This window comes from Podarcis cretensis, assembly GCF_951804945.1.
Source record: "Podarcis cretensis genome assembly, chromosome: 12".
Classification (NCBI taxonomy): domain Eukaryota; kingdom Metazoa; phylum Chordata; class Lepidosauria; order Squamata; family Lacertidae; genus Podarcis; species Podarcis cretensis.
Genome location: NC_137181.1, coordinates 3,152,832 through 3,177,003, shown reverse-complemented (window position 1 = coordinate 3,177,003; position 24,172 = coordinate 3,152,832). Strand labels below are relative to the sequence as shown.

Sequence of the window (24,172 nt, the reverse complement as noted above, 5' to 3'; positions counted from 1 at the left end):
AGAGGGGTTCTGGCCAGGGGACCTTGTCCTTATAGGTGCTAAAAATCGTTCTCTTGCTTCATTATATAAGGGGCAGTGTGATCTACCGTATGATCTTTGCTGTATGATCTACCTGGTTTGTGGGGGGAGGGGAGCTCTTGACCACCCTCTGGAGTCACATTTTAATAACACAGTTTTAACGTTGAAAAAGAATGTCATGTTACTATACAGTGAACCTTGGTACTCGAACTGAATCCATTCCGGAAGTCCGTTCGACTCCCAAAACGTTCAAAAACCAAGGCGCGGCTTCCGATTGGCTGCAGGAGCTTCCTGCATTCAACCGGAAGCCGCGTCAGACGTTCAGCTTCCAAAAAACGTTTGCAAACCGGAACAGTTAACTTCTGGGTTTTCACCGTTCAGGAACCCATTTGTTCGTCAACTAAGCCGTTCGGGAAGCAAGGGTTGGACTGTATAGTTACCAGAACCTTAACTCTTTTTTAGCGTTAAAAACCACTCGTGTAGATCCCTCTGCTCTCTCTCTCGTAGAATAAAGTTCTTCCTGACGACTTTCAGTCGGAAGCTCTCTCTCAGCTTCTCCCGGAATCTCTTTCTCCAGGTGGCGAGCCAGACAGATCGTGAAGAACATCCCTCCCTCTGACATGGACCAGATCAAGGCCAAAGTGGCAGCCCTAGACGTCTTGCAAGGCCTGCGGAAGGACTGGGGATGCTCCAGGAGCTGGGGGAGGAACTACTTGGTCTCGGTAAGTGTTTCCGGAAGTGGAGGCGAGAAGTCGATGCCCTGCCATTTCTGCACCCTCCTGCGCAGTTGATGGCTGGTGGCCCTTGGGAATGGCAGAGAGAGAAGGTGGAGAGCCCAACTGTAGGCGGAGCCAGAGCCAGTGACAGGCAGGGCCAGGGCCCAATAACCAGGCAGGGCAAAAGGATCCTGTTTTTGTCCCCACCCTCCTCCCTGCTGAGTCTCACAAGCAGCAGCTGGTGTCGGAAGCGAGCCTGCAATAAATCACACAGAGGAGGCGAAGTTAACCCTTTCCTGGGAAATACACATCAAAGCAGTTCACAGCGATAAAAACCGAAAGGAGGGAAAAGCAGGCATCAGTCAATGGCTGTGGAAGGACTGCAGGACTGCTGTCTTGCTTGTGAGTTGGGAGCCAAACGAAGCAAACCTCTCCCACTCAGGGCCTTGCAGAGGCCCAGGCCAGGTAGATAATGTGCCCCCCCTTTTTTTACCCTGGGGATAACTGAAGTCTTATAAATAAGTATATAAATAATTTTGTGTATATGCTGACTGTGGCCCCCTTTGGAATCGGAGGCCCGGGCCAAGTGGCCCATATGCCCCCCCCCCTCTATCTGAGCCTGCTCCCACTCCCCCCCCCCTTTACACTTTTTGGATGCTGCCTTCCAGTTGCCATAGTAACTGCAGAGCTTTTGAAAAAGCCCAACCTCCTCCTCCTCCTCCTCAGCTCATCCATTCCTCTGCACCCCCCCTTGATAAAAACCTCTCTTCCCATTCTCCTCTACAACCCCTGCCTCGCCTGAATCAACGCCCCCTCCTCCAAAATTAAGAAGAACCTTATGATTCAGCATTTTACTAGCCTTGGGGGAATAACAGAATCAAAGAATTGGAAGAGACCCCCAGTGGCCATCTAGTCGAACCCCCTGCAATGCAGGAATCGCAGCTCAAGAATCCCTAAGAGATGGCCACCTGACCTCTGCTTACTCTTCCTAAGAGTTGCTGAGACACCCCTGTTTCACTCACAAAGCTACAATTCCCAGAGTGGTCTCCCAAGCAAATCCCTCTTCTCAGGGGGGAAGCCAAGGCTGTTTAAAGTGGCGTCATACTGCTTTAACAAAAAAGCAGAGACATCACCTTGCCAACAAAGGTCCATATAGTTAAAGCTCTGGTTTTCCCAGTAGTGATGTAGGGAAGTGAGAGCTGGACCATAAAGAAGGCTGATCGCCGAAGAATGGATGCTTTTGAATTCTGGCGCTGGAGGAGACTCTTGAGAGTCCCATGGACTGCAAGAAGATCCAACCTCTCCATTCTGAAGGAAATCAGCCCTGAGTGCTCATTGGAAGGACAGATCCTGAAGCTTAGGCTCCAGTACTCATGAGAAGAGAAGACTCCCTGGAAAAGACCCTGATGTTGGGGAAGATGGAGGGCACAAGGAGAAGGGGACGACAGAGGGCGAGATGGTGGGACAGTGTTCTCGAAGCTACAAACATGAGTCTGACCAAACTGCGGGAGGCAGTGGAAGACAGGAGTGCCTGGCGTGCTCTGGTCCAGGGGGTCACGAAGATTCGGACACGACTAAACAACTAAACAACAACACTGCTTTAACAACATGGTGTAGGGCCTGTGTTTGGCTGCAGTCTCTACCTGCAGTTGTTTTCTCTAGTATTTGGCCCAAGAGCGTCATGCTTGGAACAGGGAAAGTTAGCAAGCATCAGCTGGCGGAGGGAAGCTCTAGATCTGTGGTTCCCAAGTTTTTCGGATCCATAAACTCTTTTCCCGATGCCCCTTACCCTACCATATAAAAAGCGTTATTGAGGTAGCTCAGTTGGTAGAGCATATGAGACTTTTTATCTTGGGGCCACGAGTTCGAGTCCTGCCTTGGGTGAAGTTCCAGCGTTGCAGGTAGTTGGACTAGATGATGCTTGTGGTCCCTATGGGATGATTCCTCTCTGAATTAGGGGTTTGTGTGACCCAACAAGGAAGGTAATGACACAGGGAAATTCAAAACAGGAGCAATTAATTGCACGTTCATTCAAAATCCAGTTAGAATGATTCAGTTTAATTCATTCAACAAAACTGACGGACTTGATCCAGGGATACCAGACTTTTCAAAGGCTGAGGGTCATTTATACCTCCAGTATATACCCCCCTCGGACCCGGATGGAGCTGTGGGTTTAACCACAGAGCCTAGGACTTGCTGATCAGAAGGATGGCGGTTCGAATCCCCGTGACGGGGTGAGCTCCTGTTGCTCAGTCCCTGCTTCTGCCCACCTAGCAGTTCGAAAGCAAAGCACATCAAAGTGCAAGTAGATAAATAGGTACTGCTCCGGCGGGAAGGTAAACGGCATTTCTGTGCACTGCTCTGGTTTGCCAGAAGCGGCTTAGTCATGCTGGCCACATGACCCAGAAGCTGTACGCCGGCTCCCTCGGCCAATAAAGCGAGATGAGCACTGCAACCCCAGAGTCGTCTGCAACTGGACCCACTGGTCAGGGGTCCCTTTACCTTTACCTTTTAGCCATGCCCTGTGGCTCCCAGGCAGAGAATTTGCCCTGCATGCAGGAGGGTTCGGGTTCAATTCCCAGTGGCATGTCCCAAGGGGGTGGCCCCTCGCTTTAAAAAGCTTTAAAAATCTTGTAGAGTTGCAGAAGGTTCAGGGAAGGGCAAGCAAAATGGTTAAGGCAGAGCTTTCCAGACTTCGCATGTTGGCGACACACTTTTTAGATGTGCATCATTTTGTAACACATTCATTTTTAGGGACGTAGGTGGCACTGTGGGTTAAACCACAGAGCCTAGGACTTGCCGATCAGAAGGTCGGCGGTTCTAATCCCCGCGACGGGGTGAGCTCCCATTGCTCGGTCCCTGCACCTGCCAACCTAGCAGTTCGAAAGCACATCAAAGTGCAAGTAGATAAATAGGTACTGCTCCAGCAGGAAGGTAAACGGCGTTTCCGTGCGCTGCTCTGGTTCGCCAGAAGCGGCTTAGTCCTGCTGGCCACATGACCCGGAAGCTGTACGCCGGCTCCCTTGGCCAGTAAAGCAAGTCGGCGACGACTGGACCTAATGGTCAGGGGTCCCTTTACCTTTTTATATACCCCCCTGGTGGCCTAATCTGTATTGAAATTGTCCTTTGTTTTTTCCGGTGTGATGCTTCGCTGACTAGCTGTACGAGTTAATCTGGTCTGTGACCGTTTAATAAATTTGATTGATTGATACCCCCCTGATGCCCCCCTGCCTTTTAGTGGCTCCCCACCCCCCGCCAATGTAATCCCACTGTCCACTTTGAGAGGCACTGCTCTAACGGATGGGGTATTTTAGTTTTGAAAAGATGAAGGCGAAGGCAGGGAAGGTGACACGAGGGAATCTGTAAAAACCACAACTGAGACAACTCAAATGTGCAAAGAGGGTGAATACAGGGAAATTGTTTATTTATATCCCACGGACGGCGCAAGGCAGTAAACAACAGAACAGAGAGAGAGATGTGAAAGACTTTGCCATGAAACATTTATCAAAGCAATCCAAAGCAGGCTATAAAAAAACCCAGCAGCCGCCTGCCTAAATTGCTGGAACCCTAAAGGAGACATAGAGCATCATTTCACAACTTCCCAGCGTGTCTTTCATCCGCCTTCCTCCAAATTCTGATGGAGGAGAAGGAGGGAAGGTTGGCAGGTTTGCTTGCTGAGAATCTAAAACTGTTATCGGAGCTTCTTTATCTTATGCGGGGGGAGAGTGAAGTCCACAGCTACAGTGGTGCCTCGCAAGACGAAATTAATTCATTCCGCGAGTCTCTTCGTCTTGCGGTTTTTTCGTCTTGCGAAGCACGGCTATTAGCGGCTTAGCGGCTATTAACGGCTTAGCGGCTTAGCGGCTATTAGCGGCTTAGTGGCTTTAAGAAAAAGGAAACAAACTCGCAAGAACTCGCAAGACGTTTCGTCTTGCGAAGCAGGCCCATAGGGAAATTCGTCTTGCGGAATGACTCAAAAAACGGAAAACTCTTTCGTCTTGCGCGTTTTTCGTCTTGCGAGGCATTCGTCTTGCGAGGTACCACTGTATTATTTTCTCAAAGTGCTAGCGTGGATTCATTTAGACTACAGTGGTGCCTCGCAAGACGAAATTAATGCGTTCCGCGAGTCTCTTCGTCTTGCAGTTTTTTCGACTTACGAAGCATCCCTATTAGCGGCTTAGCGGCTTAGAAAAGGGGGGGGAAGGGGAAAAACTCGCAAGACTCGCAAGACGTTTTCGTCTTGCGAAGCAAGCCCATAGGGAAATTCGTCTTGCAAAGTGCCTCGAAAAACGGAAAACCCTTTCGTCTAGCGAGTTTTTCGTCTTGCGAGGCATTCGTCTTGCGGGGCACCACTGTAGAGAGGTGGACGGCCGTTAACCATATCAAGTGAGGACCCCCAACGCAAATAGCCATTTTTGTGCATGAAGCTCAGGTAATGGCTATCCTGGGTCACTTCCCTTTCGCTAGGGTTTCATCCTGACCCGTTTGCACAATTTTTTCCGGGGATTTGGTCTGATTTGTTTGCGGGGGAAGTTAGATAACACAATCCAGCTGGGATTCCTGCATTGTAGGAGAACAGTCAGGTGACCCCGGGGTGGGTGGGTGGGTGTGCTTCACACTCTACAATTCTTTAATTCTATAACCTTTTTAGGGATGTGGGTGGCACTCTGGGTTAAACCCCAGAGCCTAGGACTTGCCGATCAGAAGGTCGGCGGTTCGAATCCCTGCGACGGGGTGAGCTCCCGTTGCTCAGTCCCTGCTCCTGCCAACCTAGCAGTTTAAAAGCACATCAAAGTGCAAGTAGATAAATAGGTACCACTCCAGCGGGAAGGTAAACGGCGTTTTCGTGCGCTGCTCTGGTTCGCCAGAAATGGCTTAGTCATGCTGGCCACATGACCCGGAAACTGTACGCCGGCTCCTTTGGCCAGTAAAGTTAGATGAGCGCCGCAACCCCAGAGTTGGCCATGACTGGATCTAACGGTCAGGGGTCCCTTTATCTTTACCTTTACTATGACCTGTTTATGGGGCATTTGTCCCTATTGGTCTGTGGGGAGATTGACGTTGCCCCCAGCAATCATTAAACCCACGATTTCCAGTTTGTGTGTTGCTTTCCTCCACAATTCCCATCTTTTGCAGGGGTGCAATTAGTGCCAGAGACGTCCGTTAAGAGTTTGGGTGTAATCTTCGATACCTCCCTCTCCATGGAGGCGCAGATTGCAGCTATAACAAACGCGGATTTTTTTCATCTCCGCCAAGCTAAGCAGTTGGCTCCTTACCTCTCTCGCCCTGACCTAGCCACTGTGATCCACACGATGCTCACCTCCAGACTGGATTATTGTAACTCGCTCTACGTGGGGCTGCCCTTGAGACTGACCCAGAAACTCCAGCGGGTGCAGAATGCCGCGGCAAGGCTCCTTACTGGGTCCTCACTGCGGGATCACATTCACCCGATGCTATACCAGCTTCCCTGGCTCCCGGTGGAGTACAGGATTAGGTTTAAGGTGCTGGTTTTAACCTTTAAAGCCCTATACGGCCTAGGACCCTCGTACCTACAGGGCCGCCTCTCCTGCTATGCCCCACGGAGGACCTTACGGTCTTCAAACAAAAATATCTCGCTTTATTGGCTGAGGGAGCCGGCGTACAGTTTCCGGTTCATGTGGCCAGCATGACTGAGCCGCTTCTGGCGAACCAGAGCAGCGCACGAAAATGCCGTTTACCTTCCCGTCGGAGTGGTACCTATTTATCTACTTGCAGGAGCAGGGAGTGCGCAACGGGAGCTCACCCCGTCGCGGGGATTAGAACCGCCGACCTTCTGATCAGCAAGACCTAGGCTCTGTGGTTTAACCCACAGCACCACCCGTGTCCCTGTCCCATCTGTCCTTAGAGAGGAGGAAAATTGAAATGCAGGAACTGATGAGGAATTGCCAGACAAATCTTCAGCCGGCAGGAGGACTCTCTTTTCGCGAGATGCAGCTGTATTCCCAAGCCCAAAGCTGGCTGGCGTGGAAGACTCTAGCTGCCCACGTGTTCCCCACTCGCCGCCTTGGTGGCAGTGTCACCTGCCTTTGTTTATCCCTTGAAACGGGATTCCTGAGTCACCCCAGGCCTGCTGAGTAAGCCCAAGCCCACACACCAGGCCTAGCAGATGAGTTTTCACCCACAGCTGAGTCCTGCTGCCTCGTGGCTTTGGGTGGGGTGATTTGGAGAGGGTGCCAAAAACCACCCTGAAATAAGACGGGTGCATCTGTTCCGGGAGCTTGAAGATGCGGCGAGCAGAAAGCTCCGTATGAGGAGGAACTTTTCTCATGCACCGTCTCCATGGCGACGTCTCCCCCAAAATCCTCTAAGTCGGGAGCAAGAGGCTGTGTGGGTGGCTGGCTAGCTGTGGAATCGTACTGCGTTAATAGGTTAGCCTCCGTGCGCACACACAGGCGAACGCCCAGTTTCTTACAGAGGGAGAATTGCTACCTTGGTCCAGCATCAAGAGATAGAGCGGCGGTGGGGAGATGTCGTCCTTTAGTATTCAGCCATCCTCGATTTGTTGTCAAAAGCAGCATTCTCCCAAAAGGTGGGGTTGAAAGGAAGGCCTTGTAATAAACAAAAATCTGCCCTTGTTCCCTTATGGGGGACACAAGAGCCCTTATAGAGTCCTTTGTAGGTTCTCCATCGGTCGGAGAAAATGACAGAGGCCAACCAGAGAATATTGAGAAGCAAGGCAGCTCGTAAGCCTGATCTTTATTGATCTGTTGCAACAGGGTGCTCCCCTCACACGCAGGAAAGGAGGAGGACCTCGAACAGTGGCGCGCAAGGCCTTATATAGACATTTGAAATTCCCTGCCCTGGAGCTCCAGACCATTTAATATAGACATATTAAATTGCTTTCCCTGGAGCTCCAGACCACCCCTTCATACATCATACATACATCACAGAAGGGGTGTAACCCAAGACCATCCCCCACAAACGTCATTTGTTGTTGATTCCACAGGGGAGGGGGTGCACTGGGACAACCGATCTCAGTGATCACAGGTAGGAGGAGGAGTTACGCTAAGACTAGACCATGTCATTACAGAGGGGCCAGGTTTAGTCGTTGTCTGAGGACTATCCCTGCCTCCGGGTCTGGTCCTGACCGGATGGATACTAGAATCAGCAAGGGATACCCACATGACCTGAAGGTGCTGCTGTGCAATGCCAGGTCAATGATTCACAAGACCACTGCCATCCATGACTTGATCATGGATGGAGGACTTGACCTGGCATGTGTAACAGAGACTTGGTTGGATGAAGCAGATGGGCCTGTCCTTGCCGCTGCTTGTCCACCAGGTTTCTCTTATGCACAGCAACCCAGGTCATGTGGGCGGGGAGGGGGGGGTTGCAGTGATTTTTAGGAAGTCATTAGTTTGCACCAGGCGTCCTATTGGGAAGACCCATTCTGAAGCTGACCGGACATGGGTTAGAGCTCAATGTCGAGCCTACCAAGTGGCGATAGCGACGGCGAAGAAGAATTTCTTCACCACCTCTATTGCATCTGCAGAAAACAGCAGCAGGAGACTTTTTCAGGTGGTTCACAATTTAGCGGAACCACCTGCAACATCGGGGCCCAGTACGGGCCACATGTTCTTCTGCAATGATTTTGCAAAGTTTTTTGCAGATAAAGTCGCTCAGATTCAGGAAGAAGTAGACTCCACCGTGGGAGCAGGGCTGGGGCGGGAGAGTGCTAGAGTTTTGTCTAGTCAAGTTGAGTGGGATCAATTCCAATCTGTTACCTCCGAGGATGTGGACAGGCTGCTTGGATGAGTGAAACCAACCTCCTGGATCCTTGCCCATCCTAGCTTATAAAAGCTAGCCGGGAAGGACTGGGCGATGGGCTTCGTGGGGTGGTGAATGCTTCCCTCCGTGAGGGAGCCTTCCCAGACCGGCTGAAAGAGGCGGTTGTTAAACCGCTTCTTAAAAAACCATCTTTAGATGCAGCTACAATGGCCAACTATTGCCCAGTCTCAAATCTTCCATTCTTGGGCAAGGTGATTGAGCGAGTGGTTGCTGAACAACTCCAGGCACACCTGGAAGAAGCGGACCATTTGGATCCCTTCCAGTCGGGATTCAGGCCTCATCATGGGACTGAAACTGCCTTGGTCGCACTGGTTGATGATCTCCAGCAGGCTAGGGACAAAGGTGAGAGCTGTTTCCTAGTTCTGCTGGATCTCTCAGCAGCGTTTGATACCATCGACCATAACATCCTTCTGGACTGTCTTGAGGGGCTGGGGGCACTGTCATACAGTGGTTCCACTCCTTCCTCCTGGGCCGTGTTCAGAAAGTGGTGGTGGGGGATGAGTGTTCAGACCCCTGGGCTCTCACTTGTGGGGTGCCTCAGGGTTCTGTCCTCTCCCCCATGCTTTTCAACATTTACATGCAGCCGCTGGGAGAGATCATCAGGAGGTTTGGGCTGGGTGTTCATCAGTATGCGGATGATACCCAGCTCTACCTCTCTTTTAAATCAGAACCAGTGAGGGCGGTGAAGGTCCTGTGTGAGTGTCTGGAGGCGGTTGGAGGATGGATGGCGGCTAACAGATTGAGGTTGAATCCTGACAAGACAGAAGTACTGTTTTTGGGGGACAGGAGGCGGGCAGGTGTGGAGGACTCCCTGGTCCTGAATGGGGTAACTGTGCCCCTGAAGGACCAGGTGCGCAGCCTGGGAGTCATTCTGGACTCACAGCTGTCCATGGAGGAGCAGGTCAATTCTGTGTCCAGGGCAGCTGTCTCTCAGCTCCATCTGGTACGTAGGCTGAGACCCTCCCTGCCTGCGGACTGTCTCGCCAGAGTGGTGCATGCTCTGGTTATCTCCCGCTTGGACTACTGCAATGCACTCTACGTGGGGCTACCTTTGAAGGTGACTCGGAAACTACAACTAATCCAGAATGCGGCAGCTAGACTGGTGACTGGGGGCGGCGGCCGAGACCATATAACACCGGTCTTGAAAGACCTACATTGGCTCCCAGTACGTTTCTGAGCACAATTCAAAGTGTTGGTGCTGACCTTTAAAGTCCCAAACGGCCTTGGTCCAGTATACCTGAAGGAGCGTCTCCACCCCCATCGTTCTGCCCGGATGCTGAGGTCCAGCGCCGAGGGCCTTCTGGTGGTTCCCTCATTGCGAGAAGTGAGGTTACAGGGAACCAGGCAGAGGGCCTTCTCGGTAGTGGCGCCCGCCCTGTGGAACGCCCTTCCAGCAGATGTCAAAGCGATAAACAACTACCTGACATTCAGAAGACAGCTTAAGGCAGCCCTGTTCAGGGAAGTTTTTAACGTGTGATATTTTACTGTATTTTTGGTTTCTATGGAAGCCACCCAGAGTGGCTGGGGAGGCCCAGCCAGATGGGAGGGGTATAAATAACAAATTATTATTATTATTATTATTATTATTGATTAGTCGTGTCCGACTCTTCATGGCCCCCTGGACCAGAGCACGCCAGGCACTCCTGTCTTCCACTGCCTCCCTCAGTTTGGTCAAACTCATGCTGGTAGCTTCGAGAACACTGTCCCACCATTTCTGTTGTCCCCTTCTCCTTGTGCCCTCCATCTTTCCCAACATCTTTCTCCTTGTGCCCTCCATCTTTCTCCTTTTCCAGGGAGTCTTCTCTTCTCATGAGGTAGCCAAAGTCTTGGAGCCTCAGCTTCAGGATCTGTCCTTCCAGTGAGCACTCAGGGCTGATTTCCTTCACAATGGAGAGGTTTGATCTTCTTGCAGTCCATGGGACTCTCAAGAGTCTCCTCCAGCACCATAATTCAAAAGCATCCATTCTTTGGCAATCAGCCTTCTTGATGGTCCAGCTCTCACTTCCATACATCACTACTGGGAAAACCATAGCTTTTACTATATGGACCTTTGTGAGCAAACCAGTGATATTTTAGGGAGCAGGCTAGCAGGCGGGGCCCATGACTGACATCATAGGAGCCTACACAACACAAAACACTGTTGCTGTATGTAGGTTTGTTTTTATTTGTTTTTTACCTTATATTTTGGAAATGTACATCCAGGTTTCCCCCCCTTTAAATGGTTTCAGGGAGTCAAAATGGTTTCAGGAAAGTCTTCCTGTGCTGCTCCAGACATTTATGAACATTTATTTTATATATATATATATATATATATATATATATATATATATATATATATATATATATGACCTTAAAATTCTTATAACAGTGTAGCAGTGGGCACCCTGTTGCAGTCGTTAATAAAGATCAGGCTTATAGCCGCTTTGCTTTCATATATCCTGGTCTGGTCTCTGTTCATTTTCCGACCTGTTCGAGCCTTAAAAGGTCCGCTCTCTCCAAAGGTCCAGTTTTCCAAAAGAAGCCCTTGAAGGGACCCCTCAATATTCTTGTTTCATAATTATTATTTCCCTGCCCTCCAAATGGGAAAATAACAATTGCCAGTAATAAGGGGGAGACGACAATACTTTGTGCCCTTCTCTGCCCTACTCAAGCCACTCAGCTCACAATCTCTCGTTTAACTCTTTCCAGGTGGTGGAAAACCCTACAATGGCCGACCAGTTTGCCAAACGGGTGTCAGCCCTGAAGGAGAAGGTGCACTTCCGTTCCGTGCTGTTCTCGTGCCACGTCCGCAAGGTGAGCAGCTGGCAGAAGCAGAGGCTGCTCCTCTGTCGCTCCCTCCTGACTCAACGCAGAGCATCAAATGCACCGCTGAGCTAAATTGGGTTGAGAGCAATTTCCTTTCAAATCTCAGGGCGTTTCGTACTGCTAATTCAGGTGTCTTGGGGACTTGGCAAAACCACCAGCTCTGTTTTCCCCTCCTGCCTTTCTGGTGGGTCAGTGATCCAGGTGCCATAAGAAAACTGCAGAGATAGCGCAGGATAGTGCGCACCCCGGAAATGATCTCTTTCAGCTTCTGCCTTCTGGAAGAAGATACAGGGTATAAAGACTAGGACCAGCCGCCTGAGAAACAGTTTCTATCCAACTGCAATTTTGGTTTTAAACGCAGTCTCTAAGGGACACGGGTGGGGCTGTGGGTTAAACCACAGAGCCTAGGACTTGCCGATCAGAAGGTCGGCGGTCCGAATCCCCGCAACGGCGTGAACTCCCATAGCTCAGTCCCAGCTCTGCCAACCTAGCAGTTCGAAAGCACGTCAAAGTGCAAGTAGATAAATAAGTACCGCTCCGGCAAGAAGGCAAACGACGTTTCCATGCGCTGCTCTGGTTTTGCCAGAAGCGGCTTAGTTATGTTGGCCACATGACAAACGTGGGCTCCCTCGGCCAGTAAAGCGAGATGAGCGCCGCAACCCCAGAGTCGTCCGCAACTGGACCTAACGGTCAGGGATCCCTTTTTAAGGTGCTAAAGCTAAAGGTAAAGGGACCCCTGCCCATTAGGTCCAGTCGCAGATGACTCTGGGGTTGCGGTGCTCATCTGGCTTTATTGGCCGAGGGAGCCAGAGTACAGCTTCTGGGTCATGTGGGTACTCTTGCCCAGTGTATCATTACTGATGATGTTCTCTCCTTGCAGATCAACCGCTGTAACAAGAGCACAGACAGAGCCATCCTCATCACAGACCAGCACCTATACAAGTTGGAACCGAGGAAACAGTACAAAGTAATGAAATCGATTCCTCTGAGCATGGTAAGAGGGACCTCTCCTGGCAACGGGCTCGGGGTGGTGGTGTGGTGGGCAGCTTTCATGGTAGTTAAGGTGGTAACACTGCGCAGGCTGCCGCTGTTTCTGCAAACATCTTCTGCAACATGCCATCGCTAAGCAGCTGGCTCCTTACCTCTCTCGCCCTGACCTAGCCACTGTGATCCACGCGACGGTCACCTCCAGACTGGATTATTGTAACTCGCTCTACGTGGGGCTGCCCTTGAGACTGACCCAGAAACTCCAGCGGGTGCAGAATGCCGCAGCGAGACTCGTTACGGGGTCTTCGCTTAGAGATCACATTCATCCGGTGCTATACCAGCTGCACTGGCTCCCGGTGGGGTACAGGATCAGGTTTAAGGTGCTGGTTTTAACCTTCAAAGCCCTATACGGCCTAGGACCCTCGTACCTACGGGACCGCCTCTCCTGGTATGCCCCACAGAGGAACTTATGGTCTTCAAATAAAAACATCTTGGAGGTCCCAGGCCACAGAGAGGTTAGGCTGGCCTCAACTAGAGCCAGGGCTTTTTCGGCTGCGGCTCCAACCTGGTGGAACGCTCTGTCACAAGAGACTAGGGCCCTGCAGGACTTGACATCTTTCCGCAGGGCCTGCAAGACAGAGCTGTTCCGCCAGGCCTTTGGTCAGGGCGCAGCCTGACTCCCTCCTTTGGCAATCTTTACAAAACTTTAGTTTATGGTTGCCATCAATTTTGATTTTAATTAATTTTTATAATGTTTTTATAATGTTGCACTACTTTAGTGTTGTTAGCCGCCCTGAGGCCGGCTTCGGCTGGGGAGGGCAGGATATAAATAAAATTTATTATTATTATTATTATTATTATTATTATTATGATGATGATGATCATCGGCACAACTATATTGGTGGATTTTTAAAAGATGGCCCAATCTGTTGGGATGCTGCTAAGGAATTGGGGGCAATTGGCAAGCCCCCAACTGGCTCCAGCCCACTGGCCAACATGCCAGTCGAACTCCAGTCCTTGGTGTAGCATGAATCTGTGACCCAGAGCTTCAGAATCTGGGCATGCGACTCAGCAGAGTAAACGCACAACAGAAGTGGCAGGGAGAGGCTGTGTAAAGCATATTCACAAGCAGTTTATTCAGCGCACATTAGGACAAGAGGAAAAACATGTCTGCTCTCTTTCGTGTCCAAGAGCAGGAAGCATAAGCAAAAGCTATACACACAAACGGAAGTTCCCAGCAAGCTGTGCTGGAGTGTAAACAGACATGGTGTAAGTCCACCGAGAATGAGTTGCTGTGCTCATTAGGCCTGGCGAAGTCTATGGAGATCGTGTTTTTACTAACAGAGTTAACTCCAACTTTGAACTGTGTGAACTGGCCTTCTCGGTAGTGGCGCCCGCCCTGCAGAACGCCCTCCCATCAGATGTCAAGGAAATAAACAACTATCTGACTTTTAGAAGACATCCGAAGGCAGCCCAGTTTAGGGAAGTTTTTCATGTTTGATGTTCTATTGTGCTTTTAATATTCTGTTGGGAGCTGCCCAGAGTGGCTGGGGAAACTCAGCCAGATGGGCGGGGTATATATAATAAATTCAGAGGTTGAAGAGGCAATATTCCACTCTTTTGGACACGGCTCTCATCAATCCAGCTGGCCAGACTTGCAATGGTCTCTCTGGTACCCGTCTGGTTGTTAAGTTTAGACCTTGTTTCGTCCTTGCCTTGGCCGCCTAGTTTCCACTTGGAGGGGAGGCGCTGGAACCTTTTTGCGATTTGTCTCTCTCGACAGGTGACCGGGATGAGCGTGACCAGCGGCATGGATCAGCTGGTTGTCTTCCACACCCAGAACCACGACGGCCTGGTGGTTTGCCTCCACAAAATGCAGCCGGAAAACGATGGTCGTGTCGGGGAGTTGGTTGGTGTGATGGTGGACCACTTCAGAAGGTGGGTGGCTTTTAAAGCAAAATAAATAAATAAAATGGTGTTGATTGATTGCAGCACGGAGTCAGAATACAGCTGCACCTTCTGCTGAAAGTACAACCCTGGGAACTGTACAGGTGAAACTCGGAAAATTATAATATTTTCGTTTATTTCAGTAATTCAACTTAAAAGGTGAAACAAATATATGAGATAGACTCATGACATGCAAAGCGAGATATGTCAAGCCTTTATTTGTTATAATTGTGATGATCATGGCGTACAGCTGATGAAAACCCCAAATTAACAATCTCAGAAAATTAGAATATTAAGTGAAACCAGCAAAACAAGGACTGCAAATAGAGCAATATTGGACCTCTGAGAAATAGCAGCATGCACATGTACTCAGTACTTGGTTTGGGCCCCTTTTGCATCAGTTACTCCCTAAATGTGGCGCGGCATGGATAATTAATACTAAATTAATTAATTATTAATTAATATTTATTTAATTATAAATTAATCCGAAGATCACAGGGCAGTTTACGAATGAATGAATGAATGAATTTTATTATTTCGGTCACAGACCAGTTCCAGCCCACATACAATATCAAGGAAGTCATAAAACACGATAGAGGTACATTTGAATTTGCAGTTAGGTATGTTGTTGTTTAGTTGTTTAGTCGTGTCCGCCTCTTTGTGACCGCATGGACCAGAGCACACCAGGCACTCCTGTCTTCCACTGCCTCCCGCAGTTTGGTCAAACTCATGCTGGTAGCTTCGAGAAGACTGTCCCACCATCTCGTCCTCTGTCGTCCCCTTCTCCTTGTGCCCTCCATTTCCCCCAAAATCAGGGTCTTTTCCAGGGAGTCTTCTCTTCTCATGAGGTGGCCAAAGTACTGGAGCCTCAGCTTCAGGATCTGTCCTTCCAGTGATCACTCAGGGCTGATTTCCTTCCGAATGGAGAGGTTTGATCTTCTTGCAGTCCATGGGACTCTCAAGAGTCTCCTCCAGCACCAGAATTCAAAAGCATCCATTCTTCGGTGATCAGCCTTCTTGATGGTCCAGCTCTCACTTCCATACATCACTACTGGGAAAACCATGGCTTTAACTATACAGACCTTTGTCGGCAAGGTGATGTCTCTGCTTTTTGAGATGCTGTCTCCCATGCATTTGATAGATAGGCCCCCCTCCCCGTCGGCGGTGGGATTAGAGAGAGCCGCTCTTGACCCAGTGACCCCCGGGGCACCCTAATGCAGATCTGAAGATGGAGGAGGCTCAGGAGTCTGAGCTGGGATTAGGAGTGGCGGTAGGGCTGACCCTGGCACACAAGCAGAGCCCCTTCTCTGGGCTCGCACATCGATTCCCGAACGAGGGTCTGAGAGCAGGCTTCTGAGCACTCCAGAAGTATGCCTGGCACAATGACTTGACTTTTGGGGTATGCACATAAATGAAACAATGGAGGCAAAAAAATTGAGAAAGCTTGGAGGGCAACATAATGCTTAAAGGTAAAGGTAAAGGGACCCCTGACCATTAGGTCCAGTCATGGCCGACTCTGGGGTTGCAGCACTGTGGGTTAAACCACAGAGCCTAGGGCTTGCCGATCAGAAGGTCGGTGGTTCGAATCCCCGCAATGGGGTGAGCTCCCGTTGCTCGGTCCCTGCTCCTGCCCACCTAGCAGTTCAAAAGCAAGTCAAAGTGCAAGTAGAGAAATAGGTACCACTAAAGTGGGAAGGTAAACGGCGTTTCCGTGCACTGCTCTGGTTCGCCAGAAGCGGCTTAGTTATGCTGGCCACATGACCCGGAAGCTGTACGCCGGCTCCCTTGGCCAGTAAAGCGAGATGAGCGCCGCAACCCCAGAGTCGGCCACGACTGGACCTAATGGTCAGGGGTCCCTTTACCTTACGATTCCATGATTTCAAGGACCTTTCAGGGGCCTGGAGCCAGGGGGGTCACATGGAGCGGCGTGATTTGTAACCCTGAAGAACTCCAATAAGCAACTTCCCTGTTCAGTGAAGTTTTTAATATTTAATGCTGTATTGTTTTTAACATTTGATTGGGAGCCGCCCAGAGTGGCTGGGGAAACTCAGCCAGATGGGCGGGGTATAAATAATAAATTATATTATTATTATTATTATTATTATTATTATTATTATTATTATCCGTATTGGCAGAGAGAGGGGAAGGGAAGCCGGGGGAATGCAAGCCTGGGTCCTTCGCCGTCGCAGCAGGTGACAGATGGGATCCTTCTCTCGGAAACCCCCCATCCTTGCAGGGTCGAGTCATTGCCATCTGTTGCGGCAGCTGCAGGCATGCGCCGGGACACTGACCAGGTGCAGGAGAAGAAAGGAACGATGGTGAAAGGGGAGGGAGGGCTGGAAGGAAGGAAGGGGGGTTGGACTGTTTGCCGTGCGTCTCCCTGGAGCTTCACAAAGGGGATTGCGAGAAATTACTGCACAGCGCTGGCAGGTTGGGAGTGATGGACTGCAAGGCAGCTGTCAGGGCTGGGCTGGATTACCAGTGGATTTCTGGCTTGGTCTCCACATCTGAAGGCAGCAACACTGAGACACCAGCTGCCGGAAAACGCAGGAGGTTGAGAGCGCTCTTGCGTTCGAATCCTGCTTGATGGTTTTCCATGAGGGGAATCATGAGGTTGGCCACTGTGAGAAGGCTGGACTCAATGGACCGCCTTTGGCCTGAACCAGCCGGTGTTCTGATGTGGGTGTGCACAGCAGATTTGAAAGCTTGTTTATATACCGTATTTTTCGCTCTATAGGACGCACTTTTCCCCCTCCAAAAATTAAGGGGAAATGTGTGTGCGTCCTATGGAGCGAATGCAGCCTCCTTGGCTTCAGCGACAGCAACGCGAAGCCTCCAAAGTGCAGAGGGAGTGCTCCCTCCACGCTCCGGAGGCTACGCATTGCTTTCACTGAAGCCTGGAGAGTGAGAGGGGTCGGTGAGCACTGACCCCTCTCGCTCTCCAGGCTTCAGGGATAGCCATCTGAAGCCTTTGGAGCACAGCGGGAACTTGCGCTGCGCTCCAAAGGCTTCGCAACCTTGCCGCCGCTCCCGGACCTGTTCTGGGGGCTGGGGTCGGGGGAAGCTCGGGCTTCCCCCGCCCCAGCCCCGCGGCTGAAAACGAAGCCAAGACAGCGAATGGGATCCATCCCGCTCACTGTCTTGGCTTCTGCCAAAGCCGCGCGCAGCCTCTCCTGGCTGGAGAGGTTGCGTGCGGCTAAAGAGGAAGCCAAGACAGCCAGTGGGATGGATTTTTTTTTTCTTAGAATCATAGAATCATAGAATCCTAGAGTTGGAAGAGACCACAAGGGCCATGGAGTTCCAACCCCCTGCCAAGCAGGAAACACCATCAGAGCATTCCTGACATATGGTTGTCAAGCCTCTGCTTAAAGACCTCCAAAGAAGGAGACTCCACAACACTCCTTGGCAGCAAATTCCACTGTCAAACAGCTCTTACCATCAGGAAGTTCTTCCTAATGTTTAGGTGGAATCTTCTTTCTTGTAGTTTGGAACCATTGCTCTGTGTCCGCTTCTCTGGAGCAGCAGAAAACAACCTTTCTCCCTCCTCTATGTGACATCCTTTTCTTGATTTCCCCCCGTAAAAACTAGGTGCACTTTATGGTCCAGTGGGCCTTATGGAGTGAAAAATACGGTACCTCTTCCCTACCACTGAACTATGGCCCTTTTCTAACCATATTGATCCTTTTGTTCCCTCGCCTGCTTTTCCCTCCATTCTTATGAATCATGACAACACCAGTTCTTTTTTTTTAATATAATTTTTTATTAGTTTTTCAGCATATCATTTTCAACAATAACTAAACATACTTTCATATCTCATACCATTTTTTTTTTACTTCCATCAATCACATCTGAAAATTTTCCAATCTATTCACTTAATATACATTCCTTGCTCCGACTATTACATTTAAATCTCATAACTAATAACTCTATTCTTTCTCTACACTGCAATGTTTCATACATTTCTCCTTACAAAACTTATTGTAGTCCTACTAGCATAATTTGTCGATTACAGTTGCTCTTCAAATAATTCGTATATTTCTTCCAATCTTCTGCGAATCTCTGGTCCCGCAGGTTTCGAATCCTTCCTGTCATTTTATCTAATTCTGCGTAGTGTATTAATTTTGTCTGCCATTCTTCTTTCGCCGGAAGGCAACAGCAATTCTTTGCCAGACATGCCTGAGCTGATCTCTCTCTCCATTAGCCCAGAGCTTTCCAAACTGTGTGTCGTGACACATGTGCTGGCGGCAGTGTGCAAGTGTGTCCCCGTGTGTCTCCTGGGGGTGGAAAGGGGTTAGTTTGACACAGGGGCAAATAAAAGAAAACGCCTTCATCCCGGTATGGTGGTTCCCTTTTATCGCCGTCTCTCAGACCATGTTGGGGAACGGACTATATTTTGAGGGGGGGGGGAAATCAACAAATTCCTATGCCCCACAAATAACCCAGAGGTGCATTTTAAATAAAAGGATCTATTCTACTCATGTGAAAACACCAGGCAGGCCCCACAAATAACCCAGAGATGCATTTAAATAAAAGGGCACATTCTACTCATGTGAAAACACCAGGCAGGCCCCACAAATAACCCAGAGATGCATTTTAAATAAAAGGACACATTCTACTCATGTGAAAACACCAGGCAGGCCCCACAAATAACCCAGAGATGCATTTTAAATAAAAGCACACATTCTACTCATGTGAAAACACCAGGCAGGCCCCACAAATAACCCAGAGATGCATTTTAAATAAAAGGGCACATTCTACTTTTATCGCCGTCCCTCAGACCATGTGGGGGAACGGACTATATTTTGAAGGGGGGGGGGAATCAACGAATTCCTATGCCCCACAAATAACCTCGGAGGTGCATTTTAAATAAAAGGGCACATTCTACTCATGTGAAAACACCAGGCAGGCCCCACAAATAACCCAGAGATGCATTTTAAATAAAAGGACACATTCTACTCATGTAAAAACTCGCTGATTTCCAGAACGCCTGAGGGCCGGATTGAGAAAGCGATTGGGCCGCATCTGGGCTCCGGGCCTGAGTTTGCCTACCCCTGTCATAGGTGGACTCTACTTCAATAAAGGCTTCTCAGCAGAGGTTGGACAGCTATCTGTCAGGGATTCTGTAGTTGTAGCTCTTGCATTGCAGAAGTTTATAGTTGTCCCTTGGGCTCCCTGCCAGCTCTACATTTCTACAATTCTATGCTTCATGGACCTGAAGTCTGTGATCTCCAGCCACCCTTCCCAAAGGAAAAAAAAAGAGGTCTTTGGAGGAGGCGCTGGCCATGGTACTGAATCTTCTTATTTTTCTTCCTTGTGGCTGAGTAAGATTGTCTTCCATGAACACGGTTTTAACAGTGAGTCCGTGAGTGACTGTGGAGGCCAATTCTGGATCCACACGTCCTTCCACAGTGGGGACATAGGTTCCGGGTGGGAGTTGATCCTGGTGTGGATTTGCCAAGCGTGCGTTCCTTCCTCTTAGCACGTTTCTCCCTTGCGCCCTGAGTTCGAGCGTCTTCAAAGCCCATGACACCTTTGGTAAAGGCTGTTCTCCAGTTGGAGCGCTCGCAGGCCAGTGTTTTCCAATTGTTGGTGTTTATACTACATTCTTTAAGATTTGCCTTGAGAGAGTCTTTAAACCTCTTTTGTTGACCACCAGCATGACGCTTTCCATTTTTAAGTTGGGAATAGAGTAGTTGCTTTGGAAGACGATAATCAGGCATCCGCACAACATGACCAGTCCAACGAAGTTGATGTTGAAGAATCATCTCTTTGACACTGATGATCTTTGCTTCTTCCAGTACACTGGCCTTAGTTCGCCTGTCTTCCCAAGTGATGTGTAAAAATTTTCGGAGACACCGTTGATGGACACTCGCTGGCACTGAATAGCAAAGTCCTGACCAACATACATAGGATGTTGCGTTATAACAATACATAGGATGTTGCATCAGACCACTGGTCTTTCTTGTCAACTCCTATGGTTCCCAAACTTTTTCAGCCCACTGCCCCTTGGTTCCACAAACTCATCCCCAGTGCTCACTATAAAAAGCCTTATTCAGAACAGTGGCTTGCGTGACCCACTATGGAAGATAAAGGTAAAGGGACCCCTGACTGTTAGGTCCAGTCATGGTCGACTCTGGGGTTGTGGCGCTCATCTCGCTGTACTGGCCAAGGGAGCCGGCGTACAGCTTCCGGGTCATGTGGCCAGCTTGACTAAGCCGCTTCTGGCGAACCAGAGCAGCGCATGGAAACGCCGTTTACCTTCCCGCCGGAGCGGTACCTATTGATCTACTTGCATTTTGACGTGCTTTTGAACTGCTGGGTTGGCAGGAGCAGGGACCGAGCAATGGGAGCTCACCCCGTTGCGGGGATTCGAACCACCGACCTTCTGATCGGTAAGTCCTAGGCTCTGTGGTTTAACCCACAGCGCCACCCGCATCCCTTGCAACCCTATGTATAACACAACCCCCTTTTCTTGTAACCCCAAAATTAAGAAATTAAGTTTTTTAGCTTTGGGGGAGGGCATGGGAGGTCACTTCCACCAATCGCTCACCCACCTGCTCACAGCCATTGCTGATCGCACACCTCGCCACAGCCGCCAATTGTCTACCTTCCCGCCAGAGCGGTACCTATTGATCTACTTGCACTTTGACGTGCTTTTGAACTGCTAGGTTGGCAGGAGCAGGGACCGAGAAACGGGAGCTCACCCCGTCACGGGGATTCGAACCGTCAACCTTCTGATCGGCAAGTCCTACAAGGCGTCCCTGCCTTGTAAAAACAGTGGAAAAAACAGGTGTTCTGCCCCTGAGCTGCATGGAAGAACACTTTGACGTACTTGCACTTTGACGTGCTTTCAAACTGATAGGTTGGCAGGAGCAGGGACCGAGCAATGGAAGCTCACCCCGTTGCGGGGATTCGAACCACCGACCTTCTGATCGGTAAGTCCTAGGCTCTGTGGTTTAACCCACAGCGCCACCCACGTCCCCACTATGGAAGATAGCAACACAATAAAATTCAAAACAGTAGCAATTAATTGCATGCTTATTCAAAATCCAATTAAAACCATTTAGCTTAATTAATTCCACAAAACTGATGAGCTGCATGTCCGAGATCTGCCTTTCCCCGAGCCGAGCTCGCGTCGACAGAAGGCCTCCAGAGATAGTGGCAGGTCCCCAGATGAAGTGGACATCACACTTTGCCATGTGCTAGAGCAGCCTCTTTATCTGTAAGGCCAGAAGCTCCTGTGTGTATTTTTAATTATGGCTGGGAATAAATAGTGCATAATTAACGCAAGCCACATGAAATTTGTGCGAGGAGTCTGGACGTGTCGCACTTCCCCCTGCGATGCTGTTTTGCGCCGTTTCCAAGTGCGAGACGCGAAGCGACAGCTCTCCGGAATGCGATCACCTGTTAGCGGAGTCTTTAATTTGCACATCTTAAGATTTGGCAGCAGAAAACACGTCCTGACAAAATGAAGGGGCTGCTGTCAAGGAGGGAATTGCCCCCATCTGTGGGGCACAAAGCTCATGTGCATGTATTATTTTTTACTTGTAAGATTCCTTCGCCATAAGGGACAAGGGCGGGTTACAGCAACACACAGAGAATCGTCGACTTGGAAGGGACACCTAGTCCAACCCTGGCCACCCAACCTCTGCTTAGAAACCTCCAATGAAGGAAAGTCCATCGCCTGCTGAGGTAATTTGCTCCACAACCAAGCAGGTCTTACTGTCAAAAAATTATTCTTTTTTAAAAATCATTTTTATTTGATTTTTCCAATACAAAGTTATAAAAATCTAAATGCATATACAGTAGTACCTCAGGTTAAGTACTTAATTCGTTCCGGAGGTCCGTACTTAACCTGAAACTGTTCTTAACCTGAGGTACCACTTTAGCTAATGGGGCCTCCCACTGCCGCCACGCGATTTCTGTTCTCATCCTGAAGCAAAGTTCTCAACCTCAGGTACTATTTCTGGATTAGCGGGGTCTGTAACCTGAAGCGTCTGTAACCCGAGGTACCACTGTACAGAGATTTCTCCAAATATCAGGACTTCCCCTGAGTCCTGATTTAAATATTTAAAACTGCATCTTCTTCCAAACTCAAACTTTTATGTCCATCCATATTGTCCTTGGTAATTGTTACACTACACACGAAATCAAAATCCTGCCAATGTTTCAATCTTCTTACAGTGGTCTCTTAAATAACTTAGAAATTTTCCCCATTCTTCTGTCAAGTTTTTGTCCTCTTGGTTCCAGAGTTTTCCAGTCAGCTTTGCCATTTTGGCATAGTCCATCATCTTGGCTTGCCATTCCTTCTTTCCATCTCTGGGCTAGTAGCATCTGTGCGGCTGTTGTTCCATACATAAAAAGTCTTTTCTGGACCTTTGGAATGTCTATACCTGTAATTCCTAATAAAAAAGCTTCTGGTTTTTTAAAACAATTTTTTTAAAAACATTTTTTTCATTTCATTATATGTCATCTCCCAGAAGGCTTTTACCACCTTACGTATGAAACCACCACGTATGAAAAAGGGTACTTTCTTTTTCTTACATTTTCAGCAGGTATTTGTACGTGTCCTATACATGTTTGCCAAGTCTGTAGGAGTCAAATACCACTGTTACATCATTTTCATATAATTCTCTTTCAAAATATCAATGCCGTGAACTTCAGGTCTGTTTTCCATAACTTTTCCCAATCTGCCATCTGAATATTATGTCCCAGATCCCTTGCCCGGTGTATCATTACCGACTTGACCTGTTCATCCTTTGTACAGAAATTTTTCTTAATGTGTATTTAGGAATCTCCTTTCTGGCCATTTGAATTCATCGATTGGGGTCCTACTAGGGCTGTCTTTAGCATATGTGCGACCAGGGTACAAAGATCCGTCCAGTGGCCCCTCCCAATTTAGTTTGGCCCCCAAATTAACTTTTATTATCCTTATGTCAGACACCACGCTTACACCTTATCTCTTGTTTACGAAAGAAGGGAGGAGAAAGAAAGAAACTTTTTAATTTGTATTTACAATACAATTATACTCATTGAGTCTGACAAGCGCTGCCGTTGTAAATGACAAGCGCCACCGCTAATGTGGTGTGTCTTTGGTAAACGAGCACACAGAGTCGAAAGTCCTTTAGTGAAACAGTAGGAAAACATTTCAGTAATACCTAGGTATATATGTATTTTGTTTTTCTAGCTTGATCAAAATTATTTATTATTTCATAATGACAGGTAGATACAGTCATACATACATACTTCAGGTTGCGTTTTTTCGGTTTACAGATGCGCCAAAACCTGGAAGTACAGGAACGGGTTACTTCCAGGTTTCGGCGGTTGCGCATGCACAGAAGTGCTAAATAGCGCTTTGCATATGCGCAGAAGCGCCAAATCACAACCCGCGCATGCGCAGATGCGACGCTGCAGGTTGCGAATGTGCCTCCTGCATGGATCACGTTCATAACCCAAGTGTCCACTGTAGTTAAGAACTTAGGCGGTTTCAGCGGCAGGCACCTGGCGCCCCCCAGAATTCGGCACCCGGGTGCCCCGCACCCCTTGCACCCCCGGCCCTGGGTCCTACCCTCTGGAGCAGAGGAAACAAGCTTGCTCCCTCTTCCATGTGAGAGCCCTTTAGTTATTTGAAGACGGCTAAGCTTTTCTCCCTCTTCCTCAAAGCTGGAATGTGTGAACATCCCCTGAAGTTGACTCTTGGAAGATTCAGGACAGAGAAAAGATAGGCATTCTTTGCACAGTTAGACTATGGAACTCCCTACCACATGAAGCATTGATGCCACATGAAGCATTGATGTCACGCGGCAGCTAAAAAAGCCAATGCAATTCTGGGCTGCATCAATAGGAGTATAGCATCTAGATCAAGGGAAGTA

At 49.1% G+C, this 24,172-nt stretch overlaps 1 protein-coding gene and 1 long non-coding RNA gene across 2 annotated transcripts in view; one reads left to right on the top strand and one right to left on the bottom strand.

Annotated features, from left to right (window-relative positions):
• Nucleotides 1–24,172, top strand: part of LOC307227194 (unconventional myosin-Ig-like) — a 100,500-nt gene that overhangs the window by 56,495 nt on the left and 19,833 nt on the right. The window contains exons 18-21 of the mRNA XM_079996441.1: nt 596–740; nt 11,250–11,354; nt 12,247–12,360; nt 14,137–14,291. Of these exons, the coding sequence (XP_079852567.1) occupies nt 596–740; nt 11,250–11,354; nt 12,247–12,360; nt 14,137–14,291 (519 nt within the window). The remainder of the gene's footprint in view (nt 1–595; nt 741–11,249; nt 11,355–12,246; nt 12,361–14,136; nt 14,292–24,172) is intronic.
• LOC307199358 overlaps nt 1–24,172 on the bottom strand; it is a 155,486-nt gene that overhangs the window by 123,604 nt on the left and 7,710 nt on the right. The gene's annotated exons all lie outside the window — the stretch shown is intronic.